The 26738-nt window shown below is 40.9% G+C and overlaps 1 protein-coding gene across 1 annotated transcript in view; it reads right to left on the minus strand.

Moving 5' to 3' along the window:
• PIGF (phosphatidylinositol glycan anchor biosynthesis class F) overlaps positions 1-26738 on the minus strand; it is a 45233-nt gene that overhangs the window by 14602 nt on the left and 3893 nt on the right. The window contains exon 5 of the mRNA XM_024210693.2: positions 3527-3635. Within this exon, the coding sequence (XP_024066461.1) occupies positions 3527-3635 (109 nt within the window). The remainder of the gene's footprint in view (positions 1-3526; positions 3636-26738) is intronic.

Here is a 26738-nt window from a genome sequence, read left to right on the forward strand (position 1 = left end):
CTCCCTGCCTTACACTGTGATATCCCTGGCAAGACAGTCTGCCTAAAGGCCAGCACCTGTGCTTGGCTTTCTCTCTCTGAGGGCTATGAACAGTGCATTACTAGCAGTTACTAGTTACCACCAAGTTCTTTCCAAGCAAGTGCATTTATTCTCAAGGTAAAAGCATTGGAGAGAAAACATAAAAAACAAGCAGATTTAAACAAAAACTAAACATACCAGAATCACTTGTCATACTTATGGGGCCCTAGTAGGCCAAAGTAAGGGGCTCCCTTGGATAGAAAGACCTGTCTGTTAGCTGTATCAGAAAGGAGGCCCTAAGTCAGTTTAAATGCAGCCTTTTTATATCTAAAGCCCTTTCTTTTTCTGTTAGTCTCTGGAAAACCCACTTTAAACAAGTATATGCAAGCCTCCCAAGGGATGGTACCTCTAGAGGTATTTACAACCTGAGTGATTCACTTTAATCATCCCCCACTGGTTTTAGTTCCTGGAGGAGCTAAAAGCAACCATTATCCCCCTCCCCTGAGCTGCATACAATGCCTGGCCCACAGTAATACAGAGATTATTTATTACCTTAATACAATATGTTCTCTAAAAGATGCTGCATGCAGATGCAATATCTGTCACACTCAGCATCTCTGAATAGCTGGCAACACCTGTTTAAATGCCTGAATATAGATTCAGAAGCCCAACTTTAGCCACTCACGTTTGAAAATTCTGACCCAAGTCTATATTAGTCACACACACAAAAAGTTGCCAGGATACTGCCAAACTTGGGTCCCCCACATGTCAACATTTGGAGCTGTATAATCAAGAATTACATTTATTTACATTATCTGTCTTATCTAATTAATATGTGTGTCTTGTTCATCAGAATCTATTCATTTTTTATATCTCAGCTCATACTATTGGTATATAAGATACAGACATATTACACAACTTATGGGAAGTTGTATATATAATTTATTAGTGAAGTCTTCAAGACATACATTATCTAATGTAAGGTCTCTATTCTGACCTAGATCTTGTGCAATACTGTATTAATAAAGTATTTTTCAAGTATACAACAATTTTCATCCCACAGGAGACCAAAGTACATTGTTAGGGTCAGATTCTCTGTTGCACTCCACCTTGCAAACTTGATTAGACCAGTGCTGATTTGGTAGCAATATACACTCTTTGCATGGGTGTAAACAACAAAGATCAGGGAAATGCAAAAATCTGTCCCTACACATACAACATGCAAACACAGTGAAATGCAGTTTTCTCTGGGGTGGAGAGCTGTATCCACATCAATTGGTGCCCATTGTGACAGATATGGCAATTTCCTGCAATATCTTTGGGAGAGCTAAATGAATTAAGTTTAAATAGCTTTGGAGTCCATAGTATTATAAATGCTGAGTTTTTATACTGTTGTGGGATTGTATGTAACTTCTGTAGAAGGGAGACGTGGCCAATGTAAACCCTGGGAAGTGTTATGAATTTCAAAAGATTATTTTAAACAATGTACCAGACAAGAACGAACTTTTGGGACAAAAAGTTAAACAGCATTTCCCAGGAAATCTCCAGGCAAATGTGCATGCTAATGTACCCCCCTCCAGTAATGCTTTGCCCTGAGGAGGGGACCTTTGTCTGCTGATCATCTGTTATATGAGAAAAAGCTCAAAGGCTCAAACTGCATAAAGGAAAGAATGAATGATTCACAGAGGTGCTTATTCTGAGCTATCAGTTGCAATGAACTCGTAACCACAGAAAAACGCCTTAATAGAGTTTGAAGGATTGATCACGTGCCAGAACTCTTGCTGGAGTTGGGGGTGATCTCTGGTAAGTTTAGCAGCCTGCATGTAGGTTCTTTTATTGTTTTCAATATGTTTTCTTTGTAATGCTTTCACCTTAAGAGTAAACGTGCTTGCTTAGAAAGAACTATGTGGTAACTTTCAGTTGTGGGCAATTATGCTGCTTATTGCCTCTGAAGAGAAAGCAAAGCAGGCCTGCTTAGGCACTCTGTATTGCTGGGAAACTCAGTGTATGCAGGGAACTATGCAGCCTGGAAAAACCCTGGTCAGGAGGATGAGAGACACATGCGTCTCTAGGCTGGGGTGGATTCTGACCTAGGGCACTGGGACATGACTTTTAGAAAATGACAGGGGAATGTTAATTAACATCAGAGCAGGGAAAGCAAAATCCCCATACTTACTCCTGCAAAGTGCCAAGCATTCTCAACCTCCACTAAAGTCAGCAGGAGATGAGGATGCCCTGCACAAGGCAGACTTTACAGGATTGAGCCCATTGATTTTAAGGTCTCATCAAAGAAACCACGTAATTGATACACTAAATGATGCTACCAAGCACCTACCCTCAAGAGGAGGGAAGGGTGAAACAGGCTCCAAGGTTTAGAATATGTAGTTGCAAGGAGTCAAGTCAAACTTTATTCTTAAGCTACTAAACCACGCATCTGCTATTCTGATTTCTTGGGATATTTAAAACATTTTAATAAAGATGTAATTATACTGATCTAAAGAAAGACTTCTGACACAAAGGTAACCTGCTCAGCTGCTGCTGGGAAAAAACCCTCCAACAGGAGTATAAATCACCAGGCTTCATGAGGATGAGAGAGACTTGGAGTGCTGGCTGCGCTACAAATTTCTGGAAGAGAAGACTTCTGAACTCCATCTGATCAATAGCATTATAGGGTTGACAAATACTGATGGATTTATTGTAAACAGTTAGCACCTCACTAAGATGGAACGCAGCAGTGTTTTCTTTCTAATTACACCAATAGCTATTACTAAGAATCATATCAGAGCATTTACATATTTAGGTAACAGTAGAGAGATCATTTCCGCATGTCAATTAAAGTCAAATGGAACAGTGCAGACTGCTGAATTTACAGATTTTTCTGCAGTGCCAGCTTCCCATTTTTTTTATTGTGCAACAAAGTAGCTGCTACTTGCCAGTGTTTCCTCTGAAATCATAAGGTAAATTTTCAGCAGAGGTATTTGGCCACACAAACTACACAAATCAATATTAAGCCAATAGCAATTTTAAATGCATTTCGTTAAGTGCTTTAATGGAAGGTGCAGGGAAGCTGAAACACTTGGAAAGCAACTCTCTTCCCCTCCCCATAAACAATAAAAGCAGTGCTTTCTATCCACAAACTGAACATGGATACACTCCCTGCCATATGTCATGTTGCTCTTCTCTTCCTGCTTGTGTAGCTCCTCAATATCAAACTCTGAATATTAGCTTTCAGTGATATTTTCTTCAAGCATCTACTGATAATATCAGCACATGCACACAAAACACTTCAAAACCAACTGAAAGAGGCAGTAAAAACGCTGCATGATACATGTATACTGGAAAAGAGATATTTATTATACAGTTCTTAAATGGGATTTGGCTACATTACATAAGCAGCTTCATGCTAGCACCTCTAATATACTTTTACTGTCTCCCTGCTTTTTGTTCAGCTCTCACACTGCAACAAACAAATGTTTATACACTTATAATAAAAGGTATGAAGACTAACCTGCCAAGGCCGATCCCAATCCAGAGGAATAGGAAATGCTCCAAGCCATGCTCCCACTATGCTACACATCGTGGTAATCTGTAGACTGTTATCCCAGATGGACATAGCTCTGTAAGATTAGCACATATTACAAGATTTTAACAGCACAAAAGTCATCCTTTCACAGCTTTAGACTGACTGATCTGATCTCTGCCACGCTCTGCAAGTCAAACAGCAGATATTAAAAAAAAAATACAATTGACATTTTATATATAACATACAGATTTATTGGGTGGAGGTGGTTATAGGGGTATATGTCTACCACACCCCACTCACTGTAGCAACCTTTCCCCCACCCCTTGCATTTTCCATTTTTTTCAAGGGGGTTTGTTAGTAAGGAGCATGTATCACTTTCCCCTTTTCCTGCCTTAACCACACACCATACATAGAGGGGCAGAATGTAATATCTCCATACCACTTCCAGGCCCTGACAACATGAGAGTTACATTTCAGGCACCAAATCTGGGCTCCAGCATGCAAAACTAGCTTAAGTTTTGTATGCTGTACTTAAAAATATAAAAACTGCTATAATGTTATGACTAAGAATTCTACTAGTGCTACTGCCTACATTCAACTCCAATCCCTATGGAAATATGACAGACAAAAACATTCAACCCACTAGCAGATTTTACTGAACACTACACCTTTAGTCTTCTGATAGAAGCATAACATGATGAAATATAGAAGTTATTTAATAAAACTTTATGGACCTAAAGCAAGTTTTATTTTTGCCAAAGGATACTTAATTATTCCTTTTGGCAATAACAAACAGGTTACTTGGATTTTTGCCTTCAGACTGAAGAATATCATTATAGGTAGGCTGAAGATGCGGAACAGAGATCTATATTAGGTTTTGGCTAGAATTCAGATTTTGGATTTGAAGCTGATGAAGCTAAAAATCCAGTGAACTGTTATTGAGATATTTCCACTATCTTGAGCCAAATCCAAACCAGAACTGTGGTAGACCCTAGACCAGCTGATGCTATGGTATGCACAATATTCTCTGTCTATGTTGAGTCCCCAGTTGTGTTTAACACTGTGTTAGTTACCACAACTCCCCAGGGTTCTAATATGATGTACTTTCCCAGTACACATAGGTCTAAGAGTCTCCTTAGCAGCCTCATATATTTCAGCCTTTTGTTAACATATTAAAGATAGATACCTCCTCTGCAGTTGTCATCACTGAAATTAGGAAAGGCCAGTTGCATTTGAAAGCTGTGATGAAAAAGCCTCCATGTGTCAAAAATTAATGTTATTTTAACCTTTTGAGCCAGTGACCCATAAGGTTAGCCATGACCAGCTGACACAATGTTAAACACAACAGTCCTTGTGTGCACTGTTTCACACCATGTTAATTACCATGACTCCTCAGGATTGTAGTCTAACATGATATAATTTCCCAGGGTAGAAAAGCCATTAGGGAGATTATTTTTAACCCAAACTCAGACAGGAGAAGAAAGAAGTGGAGCAGATTTTGTATGGAGTCTATAAGAAAATACACAAGGGACTTTTCACAACAGCAACCTTTTCCCCTTTGTAAGTGTAGGTCTTTCTAGCATGCAACTTCCAATCACACTGGAGGATTCAGGCTACTACCATTGTATCACATCAATGGGCATGCTAATAGGGAGAGGAAATTCAGTTAGCCAGTTCTGCCTCCAGTTATAATAGCCGCAACAACTGGTAAGAACTAGATGGAGGTATTTCTAGGCAAAGGATATTTTCTATCATAGAATCACAGAAGTGTAGGACTGGAAGGGACCTCAGCAGGTCATCTTGTCCAGTCCTCTGCCCTCAAGTCAAGAGTAAGTAATAACCAGACCATTCCTGACAGGTGTTTGTCTAACCTGTTCTTAAAAACCTCCAATGATGGAGATTCCACAACCTGCTGTCCCTAGGCAATTTGTTCCAGTGGTTAATTACCCTGACAGGAAGCTTTTCCTAATGTCCAACCTAAACCTCCCTTTCCGCAATTTAAGCCCATTGCTTCTAATTCTATCCTCAGAGGTTAAGTAAAACAAATTTTCAATGGCCTCCTTGTAACAATCTTTTATGTACTTGAAAACTGTTACCATGTCCCCTCTCAGTCTTCTTCTCCAGACTAAACAAACACAATTTTTTTCAATCTTTCCTCATAGGTCATGTTTTCAAGACCTTTAATCATTTTTGTTGCGCTCCTCTGGACTTCCTCCAGTTTGTCCACACCTTTCATGAAATGTGACACCCATAACTGGACACAATACTACAGTTAAAGCCTTATCCGTGCAGAGTGGAGTGAAAGAATTACTTCTCGTACCTAGCTTACAACACTGCTGCTAATACATCCCAGAATGATTTTTTTTTTTTTTTAAACAACAGTGTTACACTGTTGACTCATATTTAATTTGACCCCCAGATCCCTTTCCTCAGTACTCCTTCCTAGGCAGTCATTTCTCATTTTGTATGTGTGCAATTGATTGTTCCTTCCTAAGTGGAGTACTTTGTATTTGTCTTTATGGAATTTCAGCCTATTTACTTCAGATCATTTCTCCAGTTTGCCCAGATCATTTTGAATTTTAATCCTATCCTCCAAAGCACTTGCAACCCCTCCCAGCTTGGTATCATCTGCAGACTTTATAAGTGTACTCTCTCTGTCAGTGGTCCCCAAACTTTTCAGGGTTGCACCCCACACTTACCCCGTCCATGTCCCCCACCCAGCTGGGGCCATGAACGGGGCCACAGCTTGGGGGCGGGGCAGGGACAGGGGTAAGGGGGGCCAAGGCTGGAGCCACAGCTGGGGGTGGGAGCAGAGCCCCGGCCAGGGGGCGAAGCTGGCAGCCAGGGCCCCGGAGCTGGCAACCGGGGCCGGGGCCAGGAGAAGAACTGGGTGGTTTCCCTCCCTGCCCCGGGCCTTGGCCACACACCCCGAACATACCTCCATGCCCCCCTAGGAGGACGCATCCCACAGTTTGGGGACCTCTGCTCTATGCCATTATCTAAATCATCAGTGAAGATATTGAGCAGAAAATGACCCAGGATCAATCACTGCGGGACTCCACTTGATATGCCTTTCCAGCTTGACTGTGAACCACTGATAATTACTCCCTGGGAACAGTTTTCCAATCAATCAGTTATGCACCCATCTTACACCAGCTCCACCTAGGTTATATTTCGTTAGGCTATTTCTACACTACAGCCTATGTCGGCAAAAATGTATTTTGCTCAGGGGTGTGAATATTCCACCCCTGAAGGACATAAATTACACCAACATAAACGCTCATGTACACAGCCAATCACAGTGGTGTTTTCTGTATGCCGACAGGAGAGGTCACTTCTGTCAGCATGGAGCATCTTCACCAGATGCGCTGCATGAATGCAGCTGTATTGGTACAGCTGCACCACTGTACATATAGACATGACCTTAATTTGTTTATGAGACGATCATGAAAAACAGTATCAAAAACCTTACTAAAGTCAAGATATACCACATCTACCACTTCCCCTCCTATCCACAAGACTTGTTAGTCTATCAAAGAAAGCTATTAGGTTGGACTGACATGATTTGTCTTGACAAATCCATGTTGACTGTTACTTATCACCTTATTATCTTCTGGGTGTTTGCAAATTGATGGCTTGATTATTTGCTCCATTATCTTTCCGTGTACTGAAGTTAAGATGACCGGTCTGTAATTCCCCAGGTTGTCCTTATGCCCCTTTTTATAGATTGGCACTATATTTGCCCTCTTCCAGTCCTCTGTAATCTCTTCCATTTTCCATGATTTTTCGAAGATAATCGCTAATGGCTCATATCTCCTCTGTCAGCTCCTAGGATGTATTTCATTAGGCCCTGCCAACTTGAAAACCATCTAACTTGTCTAGCTAATTTTTAATTTGTTCTTTCTCTATTTTAGCCTCAAATCCTATGGAGTTCACTATGTTAGATGTTCAGTCGGTATGACCTTTTTGGTGAAAAACAAACAAACAAAAAGCATTTAGCACTTTTCTGTTGTCTTTCTTCCCTCATTGAGTAATGGGCCTGCCCTGTCTTTGGTCTTCCCCTTGCTTCTAATGTATTTGTAGAATGTTTTCTTATTACCTTTTATGTCTCTAGATAGGCTAAAACACAAAATGAGATTAAACTTTCTAATTTTGTCCCTACATACTCGTGTTGTTGTTTTTTTATTTTCATCCTTCGTAATTTGATCTAGTTTTAGGATTCTTTTTTGAGTTTCAGATAATTGAAGATCTCCTAGTTAAGCCAGAGTTGCCTCTTGCCATAATTCCTATCTTTCCTACGCAGTGGGATAGTTTGCTCTTGTGCCCTTATTAATGTCTCTTGGAAAAAATGCCAACTCTCTCTAACTGTTTTTCCCCTTAGGCTTTGCTTCCAATGGGATCTTGCCTACCAACTCTCTACGTTTGCTAAAGTCTGCCTTCTTGAAATCAACTGTCTTTATTCTGCTGTTTCCCCTCCCACCATTCCTTAGAATCATGAATTCTATCATTTCATGATCACTTTTACCAAGCTGCCTTCCACTTTCAAATTCTCAATCAGTGCCTTCCTATTTGTCAAATTCAAATCTAGAACAGCCTCTCCCCTAGTTGCTTTCTCCACCTTCTGAAATAAAAAAATTTCTCCAATGCATTCCAAGAACTTGTTGGATAATATGTGCCTTGCTGTATTATTTTTCTCAACAGATGTCTGGGTAGTTGAAGTCCCCCATCACCACCAAGTTCTGTGCTTTTGATGGTTTTGTTAGTTGTGTAAAAAGATGTATCAACCCCCTTTGATACAGTTGGGACTGTATGAACCCACTTCTTTCATAAGGGCACTGCTGCCATACCTGTGAAAGTACCCCATACCTTGAAATAAAAGCCCTTGGGTTTTCCTGGGCAGTCTCCAAATCAAAAGGAAAAACATCTTAGCATCTTCTTCATAAAACGGGAAAAGACTAAATAATCCTGGGGAGAATCACCTTTCTCCACCTTCCCAATGGAAAAATACTTTGCTTCAGAGGAATCTCATTTTTTATATTTAAGTAATAGTCCTGTTTCTCAGCAATACCTCCACCATCCCAGGCAAGTTTTCATCATATGCCAAATCAGTTTTGGTGGTGGAAGTGTCAATGCTACTAATGTATGCATGTACACTGGTTGTGCTGAAACCATCAGTGTTCAGGTAATCTAAAACTGCATAAGTGATTCCAGAGCATAGATCTGACATTAACTCTCAAAAACTCCATGCTAACAAGGGCTCCAACAAATGTCCATGTTAGGACACTGCTTTGGAGCATTCAGATCAGTGAAAAGACCATCACACATTAAGAAAACAAATTTCTCAAGAGATAGCATCACACCTATTAATGCAGTATGTCTTGCTGCATCTGAGGATCCATTATGTAGCTTATCTGTGACAGCATGTCTGGGAAAGGAATAGCCAGAAACCACAGGCAGCTGTTCGTAAGAGCTGACAGCAAAGTCAGCTGCAAAATGAGGAGTTGTCTGGTTCCTTTTTGGCACTGGCAGAAGATGATGCCTTTGTGGTGATGACTAGGAAAATAGACTGTGTCTGAAAACTTGCTAGCCAACAAACTTTTTTAAACATGACTTTGCACCTACTGTAGACACAGTTTAACACCTTGACAAATGTGTTCACTGGTCATGGTTGATCCTAAGGGGAAAACATGATCTATTTTCCTTGTCTACATGTACCCTCTGACGAGCTATGTTGAACATCACTGGTTGGGTTCTTGCTCAAGGGAGAAAACCTCACCACAGTCTGGTAACAATCACATTAGGTCTAGCAGGACACTTTACACAGGATTGGATATAAAGCTATACAGTCTCCTCTGTGGGACTTGCATGATTGTAGGTAGCACTGGTGCCGGGTTCTGACACCCAGGTGTGGCGTCTTACCTTGGTTCCTTTTAAACCAAAGCTTCTGAGGCTTTCCAGGCTGGCTTCATGGCAATCTTAACAGACCAATTGGAGAAGGCCAGGGAGACTTTGAGGAGTATGCTCTAGGACTGAGTGGCACACACGTTACATTTGTGAACATATATCATGTGCTGGCCAGTCATGGTCCCTTCTGGGGCATAAAGCACAGTAGTCACGTCAGTAGATGGTGCACCAATGCCAATAACCAAAATTTCCAAGGCAGCATGAAAAGAGACACGGAAGTGACCACAAGTGCTCCAGTAATGCACGATTGCCCAAGGACTCTGTCCAGAGATATATGTCACTCTGGAGAATGCACGGCTGTGAGCCCAAAGGCCTAGGTATGCTGATGATGCAAATGACCCTCCATAAGGTGCTCCAGAGGGAACAGATGAAAGAGGCAAAAAATCCCCAAGGTGTGTTGACAATGCCACTGAATGTCCATAAATTGTTTGAGAAGTTGAAGGGCGCATATAAGCCCCACAAGAATAAACATCAGGAATATCCCCAAATTCTACCAGCTAATCAATTAAAAAAATGTTGGGTTTTGGTTGCTGATATGTTCATTTTTTTAACAGAACACACCAGTGAGACAAAAGGATGGATTTAATCAGCCATTGTGGTCCCATATGAGCTCCTTCACCAGTCAGAGAATCGAACTGATCACCAGAGGCAACTTAAGTACCTCAGTAAGCAGCATGCCCCTTTGGGTAGCACAGCTTAGACTTTTTACTTTAGGTAGTTCCTACCATGCCTGTGCTCTGGCACACCCTCTGTTGGGTTTCTATCTATTAAGATGGAATCTTTGAAGACTCTTTCATATTCCATTGCAATTTTCCTTTAGCATTCTGCAGTTCTCATCTGCCATATAAATTTCCTAATGAACTTCAACAAGACACAAAAAGGATCACAGCTAAGTAATTCTAATAGAAAAAAAAAGATTAGTATTTTTAATATCTTAGAATTTTAGTCTAATCAAGATTCTTATGTAATTGCTATAATAATACTGCCTCAATAGGCTTCCCAGCGAGGAATAATCAGGGGCTCTCGCTTTCAGGAACTGGAGCCAGATGGGTCTAGAATGAGCTCTGCTGGAATTAATTTTTGTTTACTTCTTACTTGCTGAATTTTTATTAAAAAGTTGTTTGATTTCTTTCTGTCCCATTGAGAAAATAGTTACTTAGGAAAACATGCCAAAAACAAAAAGACTGAAGTGACAAATTGTAGTAATTCAATCAACCTATGCCAACAAAGACAAAGGACTTGGTACTATTACTTCATGTACCTCACCATATGGGACATGTGAATGATCCCACTTTTCACAAGTTGCATGATATCAACAAGCCTAACAACAATAAAAGGCTGGATATTTCACAAAACACTATTCCCTTAACAGACCACAATTTTGAGACTTATCTGGGGATAAGAAGATTTTGCTGCTCAAAGCATCATTGAGGGCTCTGATCTCCTATTGTTACTAATTAGTTCATATGCAAGAGCACAATTCCCCATACAGTAATGCTTCATAAAAAATACACAAACATTAACAAACCCTGAAAGGGCTCCTAGGACTGCAATATAATTGGACTGGATATTTTCCTCAGATTACTGTAGCTTGGAATATGGTTTAGTTTGGCAAAGTTAAAGTAGGCTAACTATTGCAGTGATTATGGTTTGTTTGTTTTTTCTTTTAATTTGTGTAAGAAATCACACGTAAAGCTGCAACAAAGTAGGGGATTAATTTTATGAGTGAAATGGAATTTTAAATTTAAAAAAAAGGTTGCCATGTGACTATCCCAAAGCAAACGTCCATTAATTAAAGAATACCATGACAAGGTGAATGGATCCTGCACATTGCCAGTCAAACCAAGGGCTGAAGCCAGCCTGAGGCACCTAGAGGTCCCACAGCTGTCTCTTATTAGGACTGCCAACATTCCCTTAAGAAACACCTGCTGGTTTATTAGGGCTAATTGCCAACAGACACCTGAAGCCCTTAGAGGGTGGAGATAGAAACCTAGACAGGAGCAGGTAGGGAAAGATGGTGTAAGGCCATGCTTGATCACTGGTTTTGCCCCTTAATGAAGGCCCAGAATAGCCTCTAACCTGTGGGAAACTTAGTTCTTTCAATTGTATTTGGACATAAGCTGAAGGATACATTTGTTGCATGTGAAGGAATAAAACAAGTTGCAGAGTCTCCTTTTCTTCACAACCAGCTGCTACCGTGACTGGACCATCACACGTATAATGACCTGAGGTCCTGGGTTCACATAATTAGGATTCAGACGGTTTGGCATTTGGCTCCAAAATTCTGAAGTTAGTCTTTTAACACAACTGTCTGAGGCACTATGAGCCTACTGAATAGCACCAAGACTGTTACCACTTGGGAAGACAGAATATTAAAAAGACAGCAAGAATTTTGCTTAACTTCTACAGCTTATGCAGATCTCAGCACATGAAGCAATTTTTAAGGATTCATGGTCTGTTGTTTCCGATCATACAAACAGATTGCTTCTACAAAAAAATATGTTGTGGATTTGTCTTAGCAGGCCTGGGGCAGGACTTCATACTATTGATACCTGTTAGGGAAGGATATATTCAGGAAGAAATGCCTGTAAGTATGTTTTTGCCACTTAAATATATTCAAAAAGTTATTGTCATCAAAAGGCAGACAAGAGTCTGGATATCTGAAACAACTGAATGACAGTCTAGCACATGTTTCTAGAATTATGATTCTGTGATGTTAGAACACTTGCTATAGCAAAAGTTACAGTGTTTATGGTTTTCAACTATAAATCTTTTTCCTTTATAATCCTCTGCTTTCACATACAATTCTCTTATCCATTCACCTTTCAGGCTGAATGTTTCTTGCCCATTCTCTAACCAAAGGGGGTTTATCGTATTTTTTTCTCCTTTCTTAAAGAGCAAAAGGTTTTTTTGTAAATTTATGGGACTGTTTTTGAGGGACTGTGTTCTTGTAAAAGAACAAACCTAATTACACTTCTTTGGACAAGGATGGAGTACACAAGTCCGCAACTCTGCTTAAACATAGTGTTGTAAATACTAGTGGTTTTGTAAGGTTTGAAAAAGTTCTTTCAGTTAATTAAACCTGAAAAGTGTTTACTGAGTGTATATACTGAAAATGTTTCTTATATTTACGTCTGTGGACTCAAATGAGTGATGTCTGCAAGTTCAACTATGTAAGTGAGCATTTGGTTGTTAATTTATAAAATAGTGCCTATTACACATCTGTGGGTGCATAGAAACAAAGAAAAACTAGCTGGTAGTCTAATATTAATAGACACAACCGTGTATACAAGCCTTCAGAAAAATAGACCGCATAACCTCCTGCTCAGGAGAAAAGGTGGCCTTCAGAGCATGCCCTGAAAACCAATAATTTGGGTTATGTCAGACCCACATGGGGAAAAATTACAAAATGTAGGCTCCTCCTCTGCAAGAGATTATCAAATACTGCCTATCTTATTTTCAGGTTTTATATTGATGCCCATCACCACAGTCTCTAAACCAGAGCACACAAGTGATTTTGGCAGTCATGAAAGTGATTAAGGTGTTTTCTCAGGCAGTTAGGACTCACACTGTTCAAGGCCTTACTGATCAATATTCATATTTTGAACTGTACCTAGAAGCAAACAGGGAGACAATACAGTCGTTTGAGAAGAGTTGTAATGTGCTGCCCACATCTAATCCACTAAACAGACTTGCTGCCATGTTCTGAACCAGATGTAGCATCTGAGTGTTCTTCAACTGTAACTTTAAGAACACATTCTAATCAAGTCACAAATTCATACATAACTGTGATCAGATCAACATCAGATAGACTATAAGCAATCACAATTATCATCTGAAACCTGCACAGGAGATTATGCTGTGGCCAACCCAGTTTGCAAGAGCAGCTGGCAATCTGGACATATTCCTAAATTATGAGCCTCCTTGACAAAGGTTGAAGAAACCTCCTCACATCAGAAGGGCAAACACTCTCCTGGGCAGATGCTTTTCTTCTCTACCAAGAATATCCTCTGCCTTATCAGTATTGCTTCGGGGAATTTACAAGGTCCACTGGCAAAGAAAATTGCTATAGAGTCTTCCCTACCCCACCTCTAGCATCTCTGTAGGTACCAAGGGCAAAATCTAATCCATAAATTCCACATGCTAAACAACGCTGGATTCGCTCTTCGTTTAACTTAAAGAAAATCAAATACAATTAAATACAAAAGATCTGTTTTCAATAGTATGACTTCCTAGTTGAAATAACAAATTTTTAGAAATGACAAGACTAAGGTTAAAAATTCATGTTAATGCTTCATGATGCACATATGTTCTATCATCACTAGTTTGTCTTAAGTGTGTACATCCTGTTTGTTTACCCCATGCAACAAACGATATGCAACACTAATTTTGCATTTCTTGACATTTTGTGGAACATCTTACATTGCATTTACATAGTAGTTTGCATTTAACAGAATTATATTAGCACTTTCTTGACATGAGTTTGCACAGGGAGTCACCTAGCAATAATGATTAGTCAGAGTGTCCCTGGACTGCCAGCTCATTTTCATATATAGTCTCTTCGTTTTTTGGTTTATTGATATTTGATTTTCTTAAAAGCTTTATAAGGATTTTCTTGTTCAAATGAGAAAGCATTGCTAAATCTAGTCAGGATGTACCAAGAATGAGGTAACTCAAGGGTTGGAGGAAAGGCAGACATAGCAGGATTGCTGTAATTTGGTGGAAGGAGCTACACCAGGGGTCGGCAACCTTTCAGAAGTGGTGTGCCAAGTCTTCATTTAGTCACTCTAATTTAAGGTTTTGCGTGCCAGTGATACATTTTAACGTTTTTAGAAGGTCTCTTTCTGTAAGTCTATAATATATAACTAAACTATTGTTGTATGTAAAGTAAATAAGGTTTTAAAAATGTTTAAGAAGCTTCATTTAAAATTAAATTAAAATACAGAGCCCCCTGGACTGGTGGCCAGGGCCCGGGCAGTGTTTGTGCCACTGAAAATCAGCTTGCGTGCCGCCTTCGGCACGCGTGCCATAGGTTGCCTACCCCTGAGCTACACTGTTTATTTATCCACTGAAATTTGACTTCCATTTCAAGATAGTATTTTGCTTTAGACATCCTGTATTACCTGACCACACTGAAAAAGCTATTTTTTGAGAAATTATTATTGAATGAGCACCTCCCACACTTTTAGCCAGAAATATTTTTCCTAATGGCAGCTTATTGCACAACTTAATGTTTATGAACAGTTTTCCTATGCTAAAATAAGTTATTTTTGGCTCAGTAATAATACTCTAAACGAGGAGATTACCATTTGTGTAGTGTTGGGTTTGATGACTGTATACAGTGATAGATTCTGAAACAATCCTCTCTTGAAGGTAATTCTTTAAGATGTGGTATGGGTAAGGTGAAAATTCTTCTCCTACTTCCCAAGGATATCAAAAATGACACTTGGTGAATGTATGAAAGAAGCCAAGATAAAAGATAACAGTAATGCTCTCTACAAGCATTAGTCAAAAAAATTAAGATTCTTTTTCTTTAAGGAAAGATTTTGTCAAGGTTGACAGATCAAAGACTGCATCACAAATGTTCCTGTGCTGTGTCTAGGTTACATAACATACTTTGACTAACTCCAGCCCTCATTTCAAGGAATCTAGACTCTTTGGCCCCAATCCTGCAAACACTTACAAATGCACATAAACTTTACTGATGCGATTGATTTCAAGACTACTCACATGCAAAAAGTTAAGCGTGTGTTTGTAAGATCAATATAATATAGACTATAACATATTTACAATGCAAGCCTGACATTTGTTGGAGAGGAGAGAAACTCTTATTTTTTCCAACATTAATGGTGTCCCTTTTAATTTAGGAATACAGAATATTATGCTTATTAGCCTTCTTTTTTAGTGTTAAGATTAAGATAATTGTAGCTAGCACAAAGAATCAGAATCGTAGAACTGGAAGGGACCTGAAGAGGTCATCTAGTCCAGTCCTCTGCACTCATGGCAGGACTATTTTTTGGGCTGAGGGCCACATCTGGGTGGGGAAATTGTATGCAGGGCCGGGGCAGAGAGTTGGGGTGTGGGAGGGAGTGCAGTGTGCAGGAAGGGGTTCAGGGCAAGGGACTGGGGCAGAGGAGGGGTGCGGGGTGTATGAGGGGGCTCAGGGAAGGGGGTTGGGGTGCAGGAGGGGTGCAGGGTGCAGGAGGGGGCTCAGGGCGGGAGTTGGGGTGTAGGAGGGGTGTGGGGTACAGCAGGGGCTCAGGGCAGGGAGTTGGGGTGCAGGAGGGGTGCACAGTGCAGGCAGGGGGCTTAAGGCAGGGAGTTTGGGGGCAGGGTGCAGGAGGGGTTCGGGCTCTGGGGTGGTCCCGGGGGGGAGGAGGGGCAGAGGGCTCCGCGTGCGCTGCCTTTCCCGTGCCTCCACGTACCTCATCTGAAGCTCCCATTGGCCGCGGTTCCCCGTTCCCAGCCAATGGGAGCTGCGGGGGACAGTGCCTGGAGGCGAGGGCCCGGGGGCCGCAGGGACGTCGGGTTGGCCGCTGCTGAGAGCGGTGCAGGGCCTGCAACGCCACGGGGGGCAATCCCTGAGGGGCCCGATCCAGCCCGCGGGCCATAGTTTGCCCACCCCTGATCTAGACCATCCATGACAGGTGTTTGTCCAACCTGCTCTTAAAAATCTCCATGATGGAGATTTCACAACCACCCTGAGCAATTTATTCCAGGGCTTAACCACTGGATAGTTAGGAAGTTTTTCCTGATGTCCAACCTAAACCGCCCTTGCTGCAATTTAAGCCCATTTCTCCAGTTTGTCCAGATCATTTAGAATTTTAAATTCTATCCTCCAAAGCACTTGCAACCCCTCCCAGCTTGGTATCATCCACAAACTTTATAAGTGTACTCTCTATGCCATTAGCTAAATCACTGAAGATATAGAACAGAACCAAACCCAGAACACATGTATGATAAGAGACGAAATCACTTATAAAAAAAAAAAATCCACTGGGCCAAATGCAGTTGTGGTGTAAGCAGGAAGAGTTCCAGTGCAGTCAATGGAGAAGCACCCACTTGTGCCCGGGCTGAGTTTTCTACCATTGTGACACTTCTCTGCAAAGACAAAAGTTAATATTCCATCTGCATTCATAATCATTTTAATAAATCACAGGCAAGTTACCTGTAAATGCAAAGTATTCACATTTAAAGCTTAACATAATACTACTACTAAAATTTGGCTCTCTCATTAGACAACTTTAGATATAAACACACTTCATTATTCATTTCCTAAAACATATATACAGTGCACTTTAGTTTGTTTTCATTTACTAAATGGTAACAATTGTGTGATGTTGCAATCCATATGTTTTATGGAAATATGCTTATGAATGCTTACCACCTGAGATGTCTGCTGGAACTAACAAGGACTGTACCAGGGGAAAGGATTGGGCCCAGATTAGGAAGGAGTCTAGTCTGTGAAAAAAAACTTATTGGAACATCTCTGAAGGTGAGATATTACCTGTAATCAGTTTCTTAATGTATTAGGCTTAGACTTGTGTGTTTTTGCTTTTACTTTGTTCTGTCTGTTATTACTTGAAACCACTCAAATCCTATTTTTTATACTTAATAAAATCACTTTTGTTTATTAGTAAACCCAGAGTAAGTGATTAATACCTGGGGGAGCAAATAGCTGTGCATATCTTTCTATCAATGACATAGAGGGCAAACAATACAAACTTACCCTGTATAAAGCTTATACAGAGCAAAATGGATTTATTTGGGGTTTGGATCCCATTGGGGCCTGGGTGCTGGAGACAGGTAACCTGCTGAGCTGTTTTTAGTTAAAGTCTGCAGCTTTGGGGGCATGGCCCAGACCCTGGGTCTGGGTTGCAGCACGCTAGTGTGTCTGGCTCAACAAGGCAGGGTTCTGGAAGTCCCAAGCTGGCAGGGAAAATGGGCTCAGAGGTAATTTCAGCACATCAGGTGACAGTCCCAAGGGGATCTCTGTGACCGAACCTGTCACAAACTGTATAACTAAAAGATGTTTAAATGATCATTTGGAACCTAAACAGCTATTTCAGTTAAAAAACGTTAAACTAAGTGCTACTTCATTGTCAAGAATAGTAATTAAAATCAACTCAAATCCTCTGCATGCTTTTGTACATACACTCAAAATTATATTACATACCAAAACTCCATATTAAAAGAAAATTAAGGTTACAAAGTAAAGCATTCAAATGTTAAGAAATGCAAGAATTAAGATTGCTTGTGCAACCTTAATCTGCCCCTCTTGTGCATAAGCATTATGATACATAATCATGTAATTAAAGATTGTATTTTTTCCACCAGATTCCTGCCTCATTCAGTACACAGGATGGAAGGCACTCATGGAATGAATTAAGGTTATGTAGTGAATGAGATTGTTTGTAGGATCCTTGCCTCATTTTCTGCAGAAGCGGGGAGATAAGTAGAGAACTGCAGTAAGAGGGAAGATGATCTTCTGCTTAAGGCAGGTGAACACCCTAATGGGACCTCAGTTCTATCCCTGCCTCTGCAACATAGATACCATGTGATGCTCAGCAAGTCACTTAAAACTAAAATTGACAAGTGGACAGTAAGTGCATGTTCCCCAGTTTCTGGTTGCCCAACTTGAGACACCGGGGCATAACCTGCTGAAGTGCTGAGCACTTGCAAAGGCAGCTGAAGTCAACAGGAGTTATGTATTGCAGCACCTCTGGCTGTAAAGCCGTGTGGTCTGAAGGAATGAGCACAAAGTTGGGAATCAGGAGATCTTGAGTTCCAAGTCTGGCTCTGCCACTCTGTTATCTTGAAGTGGAAACAAATTCATTAATGTCTGTGAGACACTCAGATATCAGGGTGATGAGTGCTTTAGAAAAGACCATAAGGAATGAATAATTCTGTATTCACTGCAGGCTTTGGATGGTGTGCAGTAAGGCAGGCAGGGGCCAATAACTGAATAAAGATTTTGAATAGCAGCCTCATTCCTTGAGAATCATTTATCCTATGCGCTGAATGAGTAGTCAGGGTCCTGGGGAGGACATAGTATACAATCACACAGTGCAATCTCCATTCTTAGAGGTTTTTAAGGCCCAGCTTGACAAAGCCTTGGCTGGGATGATTTAGTTGGGAATTGGTCCTGCTTTGAGCAGAGGGTTGGACTAGATGACCTCCTGAGGTCTCTTCCAACCCTAATCTTCTATGATACAGACAAGGGACAGAGTTAAGGTTGCATAGGCAATCTATAGTCTGGCATTTCCTAACTTTTTTCAATGTTTGACTCTACAGCCTAAATAATGTATTTTAACGAGGTTTCTGTATGCAATTTCCTCATTTTAAAAGGAAAAATAAATACAAATTCTATTATGTGCAACAGTAACAACCTCACATCATCAGTAGAGTTCAATTCCTGGACTTGCAGCACAGTTGAGCTAGAGACTAACTACATCAGCTGGCAGCATAAGAAAGCTCCAGTGGCTCGTTTCCTACCCACCATGATAATCGCTATGTGCTGGAGTCTAGGGCAACTTGACCCTGTTCCCTCACCCAGAAGGTGAGGTAAGCTTTTTCCCCATGTAGTGCCCCCAGAGAGGCATGGGCCACTGTGGCCATGAGCTGGGTGGGTCAGGAGTAGGGGCTAACACGATGAGTCTGGCCCAGCTCTCTCCCCGCAATTCTGGGTGAGGCTGTCTGCTCCCATGGTGTGCAGCTGCACTTTTCGTAGGCAGGGGATCCCACCTTAGAGTAGAATGTTCATGTGCAATTCTAGTTTTGGCATGCTCTAATGTAGCACTTCTGCATAAAGGACACTTTAAAGTCTCAAGAACATATGACACCATATAACTGAATAATTAAGTTACATCTTACAGGAAACTAAATACTTCGGTTTTCAGAATCAACACCAAATAAAAATCAATCTCTCTCAATTCATTTTCTATAGTACAGTATCAGATGTACTATAGAATATAGTACTGATGACTTTTTTACAGTTTTTCTTTCCCATCAGCTTGTGACAGCATATGATAGCATGCGATTAGCTTAGTGACATTAGCTGCAATACTAGCTGTCATACTACAGAGTCCAGAAGCAACTGGCTTAGGCAACCCATTCTTTGGATGCAGAATTAGAGAAAACTGGAGCTCAGATTAGGGTTTACTTAAAATTTGGCACAGGATGTCATGAAGTAAAATACAGTAACTTATTTACATACACCTCTACCCCGATATAACATGACCTGATATAACACGAATTCGGATATAACGTGGTAAAGCAGCGCTCCGAGCGGGCGGGGCTGCACGCTCCGGCAGATCAAAGCAAGTTCGCTATAACGCGGTTTCACCTATAACGCGGTAAGATTTTTTGGCTCCTGAGGACAGTGTTATATCGGGGTAGAGGTGTATCTCAAAGGCCAGGTCTACACTACCGCGGTAGTTCGACGGCTGGCAATCGAACTTCCGGGTTCGATTTATCGCATCTGGTCTGGACGCGATAATTCGAACCAGGAAGTGCTCGCCGTCAACTGCGGTACTCCACCTCAGCGAGAGGAGTACCGCGGAGTCGACGGGGGAGCCTGCCTGCCGCGTGTGGACCGCGTCTGAACCGCGGTAAATTCGAACTAAGGTATGTCGACTTCAGCTACGTTATTCACGTAGCTGAAGTTGCGTACCTTAGATCGAATTGGGGTGTTAGTGTAGACCAGGCCAAAGAGATCAAATGCATATGTATACTATAAATATTGTGCTAACACTGAAGTGTTCCAACTCTTAAAGTATCAATTTATGTTCAATTTTAAATCAAATCCTAGAAGGCTAAACTAACAAAAGTTGTTTTTACACAATTTTAAACTGTAGATTTGACACTTACAATCCAATGTCACATTTTTATTTGAGAACATTATGTCCACAATTCTTCCCTGTACACTACACAACGGAAAATTCTGCACAATGGAAAATTCTGCAGCAATTTTTGATTATTTTACAATACACAGATCTGATCTATGTGGCTTCAAAAATTATGTAAGTCATTACAAAAGGGCAAACATTCTTTTAAAAGGAGAGACACATTAAATTAAAAACTGATGTCATAATAATTTAATTCACAAGTGATCTTGCAAAGTGGTGAATGCCTCTGCAAGCGATACTAATGGAACTGAGGGTGCCCAGCACTCAAAGAAACATTACATATCTTGCAGGATCAGGTTCAACTATGTAAGAAGTAAGGGATTGACTCATCTGTAACTATACCAATAGGATATAAAGGGTTACATGTGATAAGTAGTCCACTTGAAAAGCCCTTTCAGCCCTATGGTGGGGCATACTGAACATGATGTTACAATAGTTATGGGAAAAGATATTCACATCTGGATCTTTATTTTAGGAGATACTGAAATAGTGGAAAGATTTCACAAAGATCCAAAGTGAATAATTTGGCAATATGAATGCATAACACAACTCTAACCCTTTTCAGGATAGATATTTGTATTCATTAAGCTAGACTTTAATAGCTTTCTAATTTCAAGCTTTTTTTTGTCATTGCAATAGAATATTAATTATAGCATTTTCATTACAAACACATGCACCTTCTACAGAGCTTGGTTTATTGATTTTTAAAAAACACATAGGTGGATGAGGGTTACAAAAATAAGATCACAGTTACTGAGCCTGATCCAATGAACTCAATGAAAAGATTACCTCTCCCTATTCTAAAATACATTTCTACTATGTACAAAATTTTCTCCCTTTCCCCTCCCCCACAACTCAACATACTAAAACTTTTTAAGGCAAAAGTGTCCCCTGTCCTTCCCCACTCCATGTTCCCTCATCATCAAATCACCCACTCCTCACTCCACATGGTAAACCCAGTAAATCAACCTGGGAACACAATGCACCCACAATCAGCCCCTCCCTCAGCTCATGTCCCCCTGACTTCCACCTCACTCCTGTGAGCATGGTTCCAGTTAATAAATTAAAAACTAAGCAATTAACTTCCAGAAAGGAAAACCATTGAGATACTAGATGACTACAAGATTACCACAGTAGTTCTTTGCAATGGATTTGCACCCAGTAGATAATGAGTCAAAGCAGCTGCATTACGTTGAATGAAACATGTATTTTACTTTAAAATGTTGTGACACTGAAAAAGAGATATGAAGGGAGTGTGGTCTCTCCAAGTGGAAATGCCAAGACAAGACAAGCCTGCTTCCTAAAGCATAGTACAGCCATACAAATAATTATGTTCAAAACAACATTAAAAAGCTAAACTGAATCCTAGAAAAGAACTGAACTGAGTTAAAGCTGAAATCTAACCTAGTAGAACAGAGGAAATCATTGTAGAATGTGTGTCACGAACTCACCTACCGTTTGGCGAGCTAAAACCACCCAGCACAATGGGGTGGATTGACAACATTTTAGTACTTAGTCTTACTTTATTTTGACTAAAAATACTCAGTATCTTTTATTAAATCTTTCAGAGGTTTAATTTCTGTTTCCCTATCTACTCTTTAGAGTGAAAGGAGAAAATGCCCTATGCAACTGACCTGAAAAGGATGATTAATGACTACCAAAGCCCACACACAGCTTATATGCTAATATAAAGGTCATTACATGTAACTATTACACACAGTATGCTTAATTTTGATCTTCTCTACACTGGTATAAATCAGACGTAACTCCACTTAAGTCAATAGTGATTCACTTAAACGTAAAAACAAGTGTGATCAGACTTTAGCCTTATAGACCTATAGTATGATATACATAATAAAAATCTGTGTGTAAAGAATTACTACTATCGCGTTTGCAGTTTTTAATCGTCAATGTCTCCATCTTCTAATTGAAGTTATTGGTTATCTGGGAGCGGGTTGGTGGATTATATGTCTTTAAACAATCAAAAAGGACTCTGTCCTCAATACCAGCAAATGTAATGATCTACAGTATTTCATTATGCAACAAAGCTGATTTTATTTTCCTAATTAGTTTAAATAATGACACCAGAACATTTGAGTTTTCCTACAATGAAAACAGATTTATCAGAAAATTAGAAAAAGATTATTTATAGGCAAAGATCATGTGCATCAAATTTCTATCTAAGGTCAACTACATTTGTTCTCAGTTAAGTTATAATACCTTGAGTGCAGGTGGTGAGAAGTGTCATTTTAAAGTTCTGTAACTTCAACACTTATCAAGTGAGGAAATGTGCAGATTATCACATAGAATTCAGTCCTGGGTCTCTTCTATAAAGGGTGATGATCAGGCAAATTGTTCAATGATTTTGCACTGTGGACTAGTGTACACTTAGAATCAAACTATTTTAAAGATGTGTTAAACTAGATTTTGAATCCTGGAAGCCAGAAACAAAAAGCTAACTCACTAATCAACTGTACCACGCAGATGCTTCATAAGGGAAACAATGACAACCCTAAATTATGGATGTGATAAGTTTGACTCTAAGAATAATGACCTTGTATATTTATTCAGAAAGCCTTATTTTCTTTATAAAAGACTCCAGGACATGTTGCTTATTGCAATCATGTATCAGAGGGGTAGCCGTGTTAGTCTGTATCCACAAAAACAACAAGGAGTGCAGTGGCACCTTAAAGACTAACAGGTCTATTTGGGCATAAGCTTTTGTGGGTAAAAAACCCACTTCTTCAGATGCATGGAGTGAAAATTACAGATTCAGGCATAAATATATATTGGCACATGAAGAGAAGGGAGTTACCTTACAAGTGGAGAACCAATGTTGAAGGCCAATTCAGTCAAGGTGGATGTGGTCCACTCCCAATAATTGATGAGGTGGTGTCAACACCAAGAGAGGGAAAATTGCTTTTGTACTGAGCCAGCCACCCCCAATCCCTAGTCAAGCCCAAATTGATGGTGTTAAGTTTCCAAATGAATTGTAGCTCTGCAGTTTCTCTTTGAAGTCTGTTTTTGAAGTTTTTTTTGTTGAAGAATGGCTACTTTTAAATCTGTTATTGAATGTCCAGGGAGATTGAAGTGTTCGCCTACTGGTTTTTTGTATGTTACCATTCCTAATATCTGATTTGTGTCCATTTATCCTTTTACGTAGAGACTGTCCAGTTTGGCTAATGTACATGGCAGAGGAGCATTGCCAGCACATGATGGCATATATCACATTAGTAGATGTGCAGGTGAATGAGCCCCTGATGGTGTGGCTGGGTCCTATGATGGTGTCGCTAGAGTAGATATAGGGACAGAGAAGGCAACGGGCTTTGTCACAGGAATTGCTTCCTGGGTTAGTGTTTCTGTGGTGTGGTGTGTAGTTGCTGGTGAGTATTTGCTTCACGTTGGGGGGGGGCTATCTGTAAGCAAGGATTGGCCTGCCTCCCAAAGCCTGTGAGGGTGGGAGATCATTTTCCAGGATAAGTTGTAGATCGTTGATGATGCACTGGAGAGGTTTTTAGCTGGGGGCTGTACGTGATGGCCTATGGTGTTCTGTTGTTTTCCTGGTTGGGCCTGTCCTGTAGTAGGTGAGTTCTGTGTACCCATCTCACTCTGTCAATCTGTTTCCTCACTTCTCCAGGTGGGTATTGTAGTTTTAAGAATGCTTGATAAGAGATCTTGTAAATGTTTGCCTCTGTCTGAGGGATTGGAGCAAATGTGGTTGTATCTTAGAGCTTGGCTGTAGACAATGGATCATGTGATGTGTCCTGGATGGAAGCTGGAGGCATATAGGTAAGTATAGCGATCAGTAGGTTTCCGGTATAGGGTGGTGTTTATGTGACCATCACTTATTTGCACTGTAGTGTCCAGGAAGTGGATCTCTTATGTGGACTGTTTCAGGCTGAGGTTGATGATGGGGTGGAAATTGTTGAAATCCAGGTGGAATTCTTCAAGGGCTTCCTTCCCATGTGTCCATATGATGAAGATGTTATTAATGTAGTGTAAGTAGAGGAGGGGTGCTAGGGGACAAGAGCTGAGGAAGTGCTGTTCTAAGTCAGTCATAAAAATGTTGGCATACTGTGGGGCCATACGGGTACCCATAGCAGTACAGCTGACTTGAAGGTATAAGTTGTCCCCAAATCTGAAATTGTTGTGAGTGAGGACAAAGTCACAAAGCTCAGCCACCAGGTGTGCTCTGGCCTCATCAGGAATACTGTTCCTGACACCTTGTAGTCCATCCTCGTGTGGAATATTGGTGTAAAGAGCTTCTACATCCATGGTGGCCAGGATGGTGTTTTCAGGAAGATCACCAATGCATTGTAGTTTCCTCAGGAAGTCAGTGGTGTCTCAAAGATAGCTAGGAGTGCTGGTAGTGTAGAGTCTGAGGAGAGAGTCCAAATAGCCAGATAATCCTGCTGTAAGAGTGCCAATGCCTGAGATGATGGGGCGTCCAGAATTTCCAGGTTTATGGATCTTGGGTAGCAGATAGAATACCCCTGGTTGGGGCTCTAAGGATGTGTCCGTGTAGATTTGTTCCCATGCAGTAGCAGAGAGTTTCTTGAGCAGATGGTGTAGTTTCTTTTGGTACTCCTCAGTGGGATCAGAGGATAGTGGCCTGTAGAATGTGGTGTTGGAGTGTTGCCTGGCAACCTCCTGTTCATAATCCAACCTGTTCATTATGATTACAGCACCTCCTTTGTCAGCTCCTTTGATTACAATGTCAGAGTTGTTTCTGAGGCTGTGGATGGCGTTGTGTTCTGTACAGCTGAGGTTATGAGGCAAGTGATTCTGTTTGTTCACAATTTCAGCCTGTGCACATCTGCGGAAGCACTCTATGTAGAAGTCCAGTCTATCATTTTGACCATCAGGAGGAGTCCACGCAGAGTTCTTCTTCTAGTGTTGGTAGGAGGGCTCCTGTAGGTCAGTGCTCTGTTCACTGGTGTGTTGAAAATATTCCTTGAGTCGGAGACGGCGAAAGTAGGCTTCCAAATCACCGCAGAACTGTATCATGTTCGTGGGGGTGGTGGGGCAGAAAGAGTCCCTGAGATAAGACAGACTCCTCTGCCAGGCTAAGTTTGTGGTTGGCTAGATTAACAATATTGTTGGGTGAGTTAAGGGTACCACTGTTGTAGCCCCCTGTGGCATGTAGGAGTTTAGATAGTTTACTGTCCTTTCTTTTTCCTCTGTAGAGAAGTGAAGTGTGCGTTGTAAATGGCTTGTCTTGATTTTGTAAAGTCCAGTCACGTGGAAGTTTGTGTGGAAGTTGGTTTTGCTCCAATCCCTCAGACGGAGACAAACACCCACAAGAGCTCTATCAAGCATTCTTAAAAGTACAATACCTACCTGGGGAAGTGAGGAAACAAATTGACAGAGCAAGACGGGTACCCAGAAGTCACCTACTACAGGACAGGCAAAACAAGGAAAATAACAGAACACCACTGGCCATCACGTAAAGCCCCCAGTTAAAACCTCTCCAGCGCATCATCAACGATCTACAACCTATCCTGGAAAACGATCTCCCACCCTCACAGGCCTTGGGAGGCAGGCCAATCCTCACTTACAGACAAATACTCACCAGCAACTACACACCACACCACAGAAACACTAACCCAGGAAGCAATCCCTGTAACAAACCCCGTTGCCTTCTCAGTCCCCATATCTACTCTAGCGACACCATCATAAGACCCAAACACACCAGCCACACCGTCAGAGGCTCATTCACCTGCACATCTACTAATGTGATATATGCCATCATGTGCTGGCAATGCTCCTCTGCCATGTACATTAGCCAAACTGGACAGTCTCTATGTAAAAGGATAAATGGACACAAATCAGACATCAGGAATGGTAACATACAAAAGCCAGTAGGAGAACACTTCAATCTCTCTGGACATTCAATAACAGATTTAAAAGTAGCCATTCTTCAACAAACAAACTTCAAAAACAGACTTCAAAGAGAAACTGCAGAGCTACAATTCATTTGCAAACTTAACACCATCAATTTGGGCCTGACTAGAGACTGGGAGTGGCTGGCTCACTACAGAAGCAATTTTCCCTCTCTTGGTGTTGACACCTCCTCATCAATTATTGGGAGTATACCACATGCACTCTGACCGAATTGGCCTTCAACATTGGTTCTCCACTTGTAAGGTAACTCCCTTCTCTTCATGTGCCAATATATATTTATGCTTGAATCTGTAATTTTCACTCCATGCATCTGAAGAAGTGGGTTTTTTACCCACGAAAGCTTATGCCCAAATAAACCTGTTAGTCTTCAAGGTGCCACCGGACTCCTCATTGTTTTTATTGCAATCATATCTGTTTATACT

This window comes from Terrapene carolina, unplaced genomic scaffold (genome assembly GCF_002925995.2).
Source record: "Terrapene carolina triunguis isolate 2854851 unplaced genomic scaffold, T_m_triunguis-2.0 Scaffold120, whole genome shotgun sequence".
Taxonomy (NCBI): domain Eukaryota; kingdom Metazoa; phylum Chordata; order Testudines; family Emydidae; genus Terrapene; species Terrapene triunguis.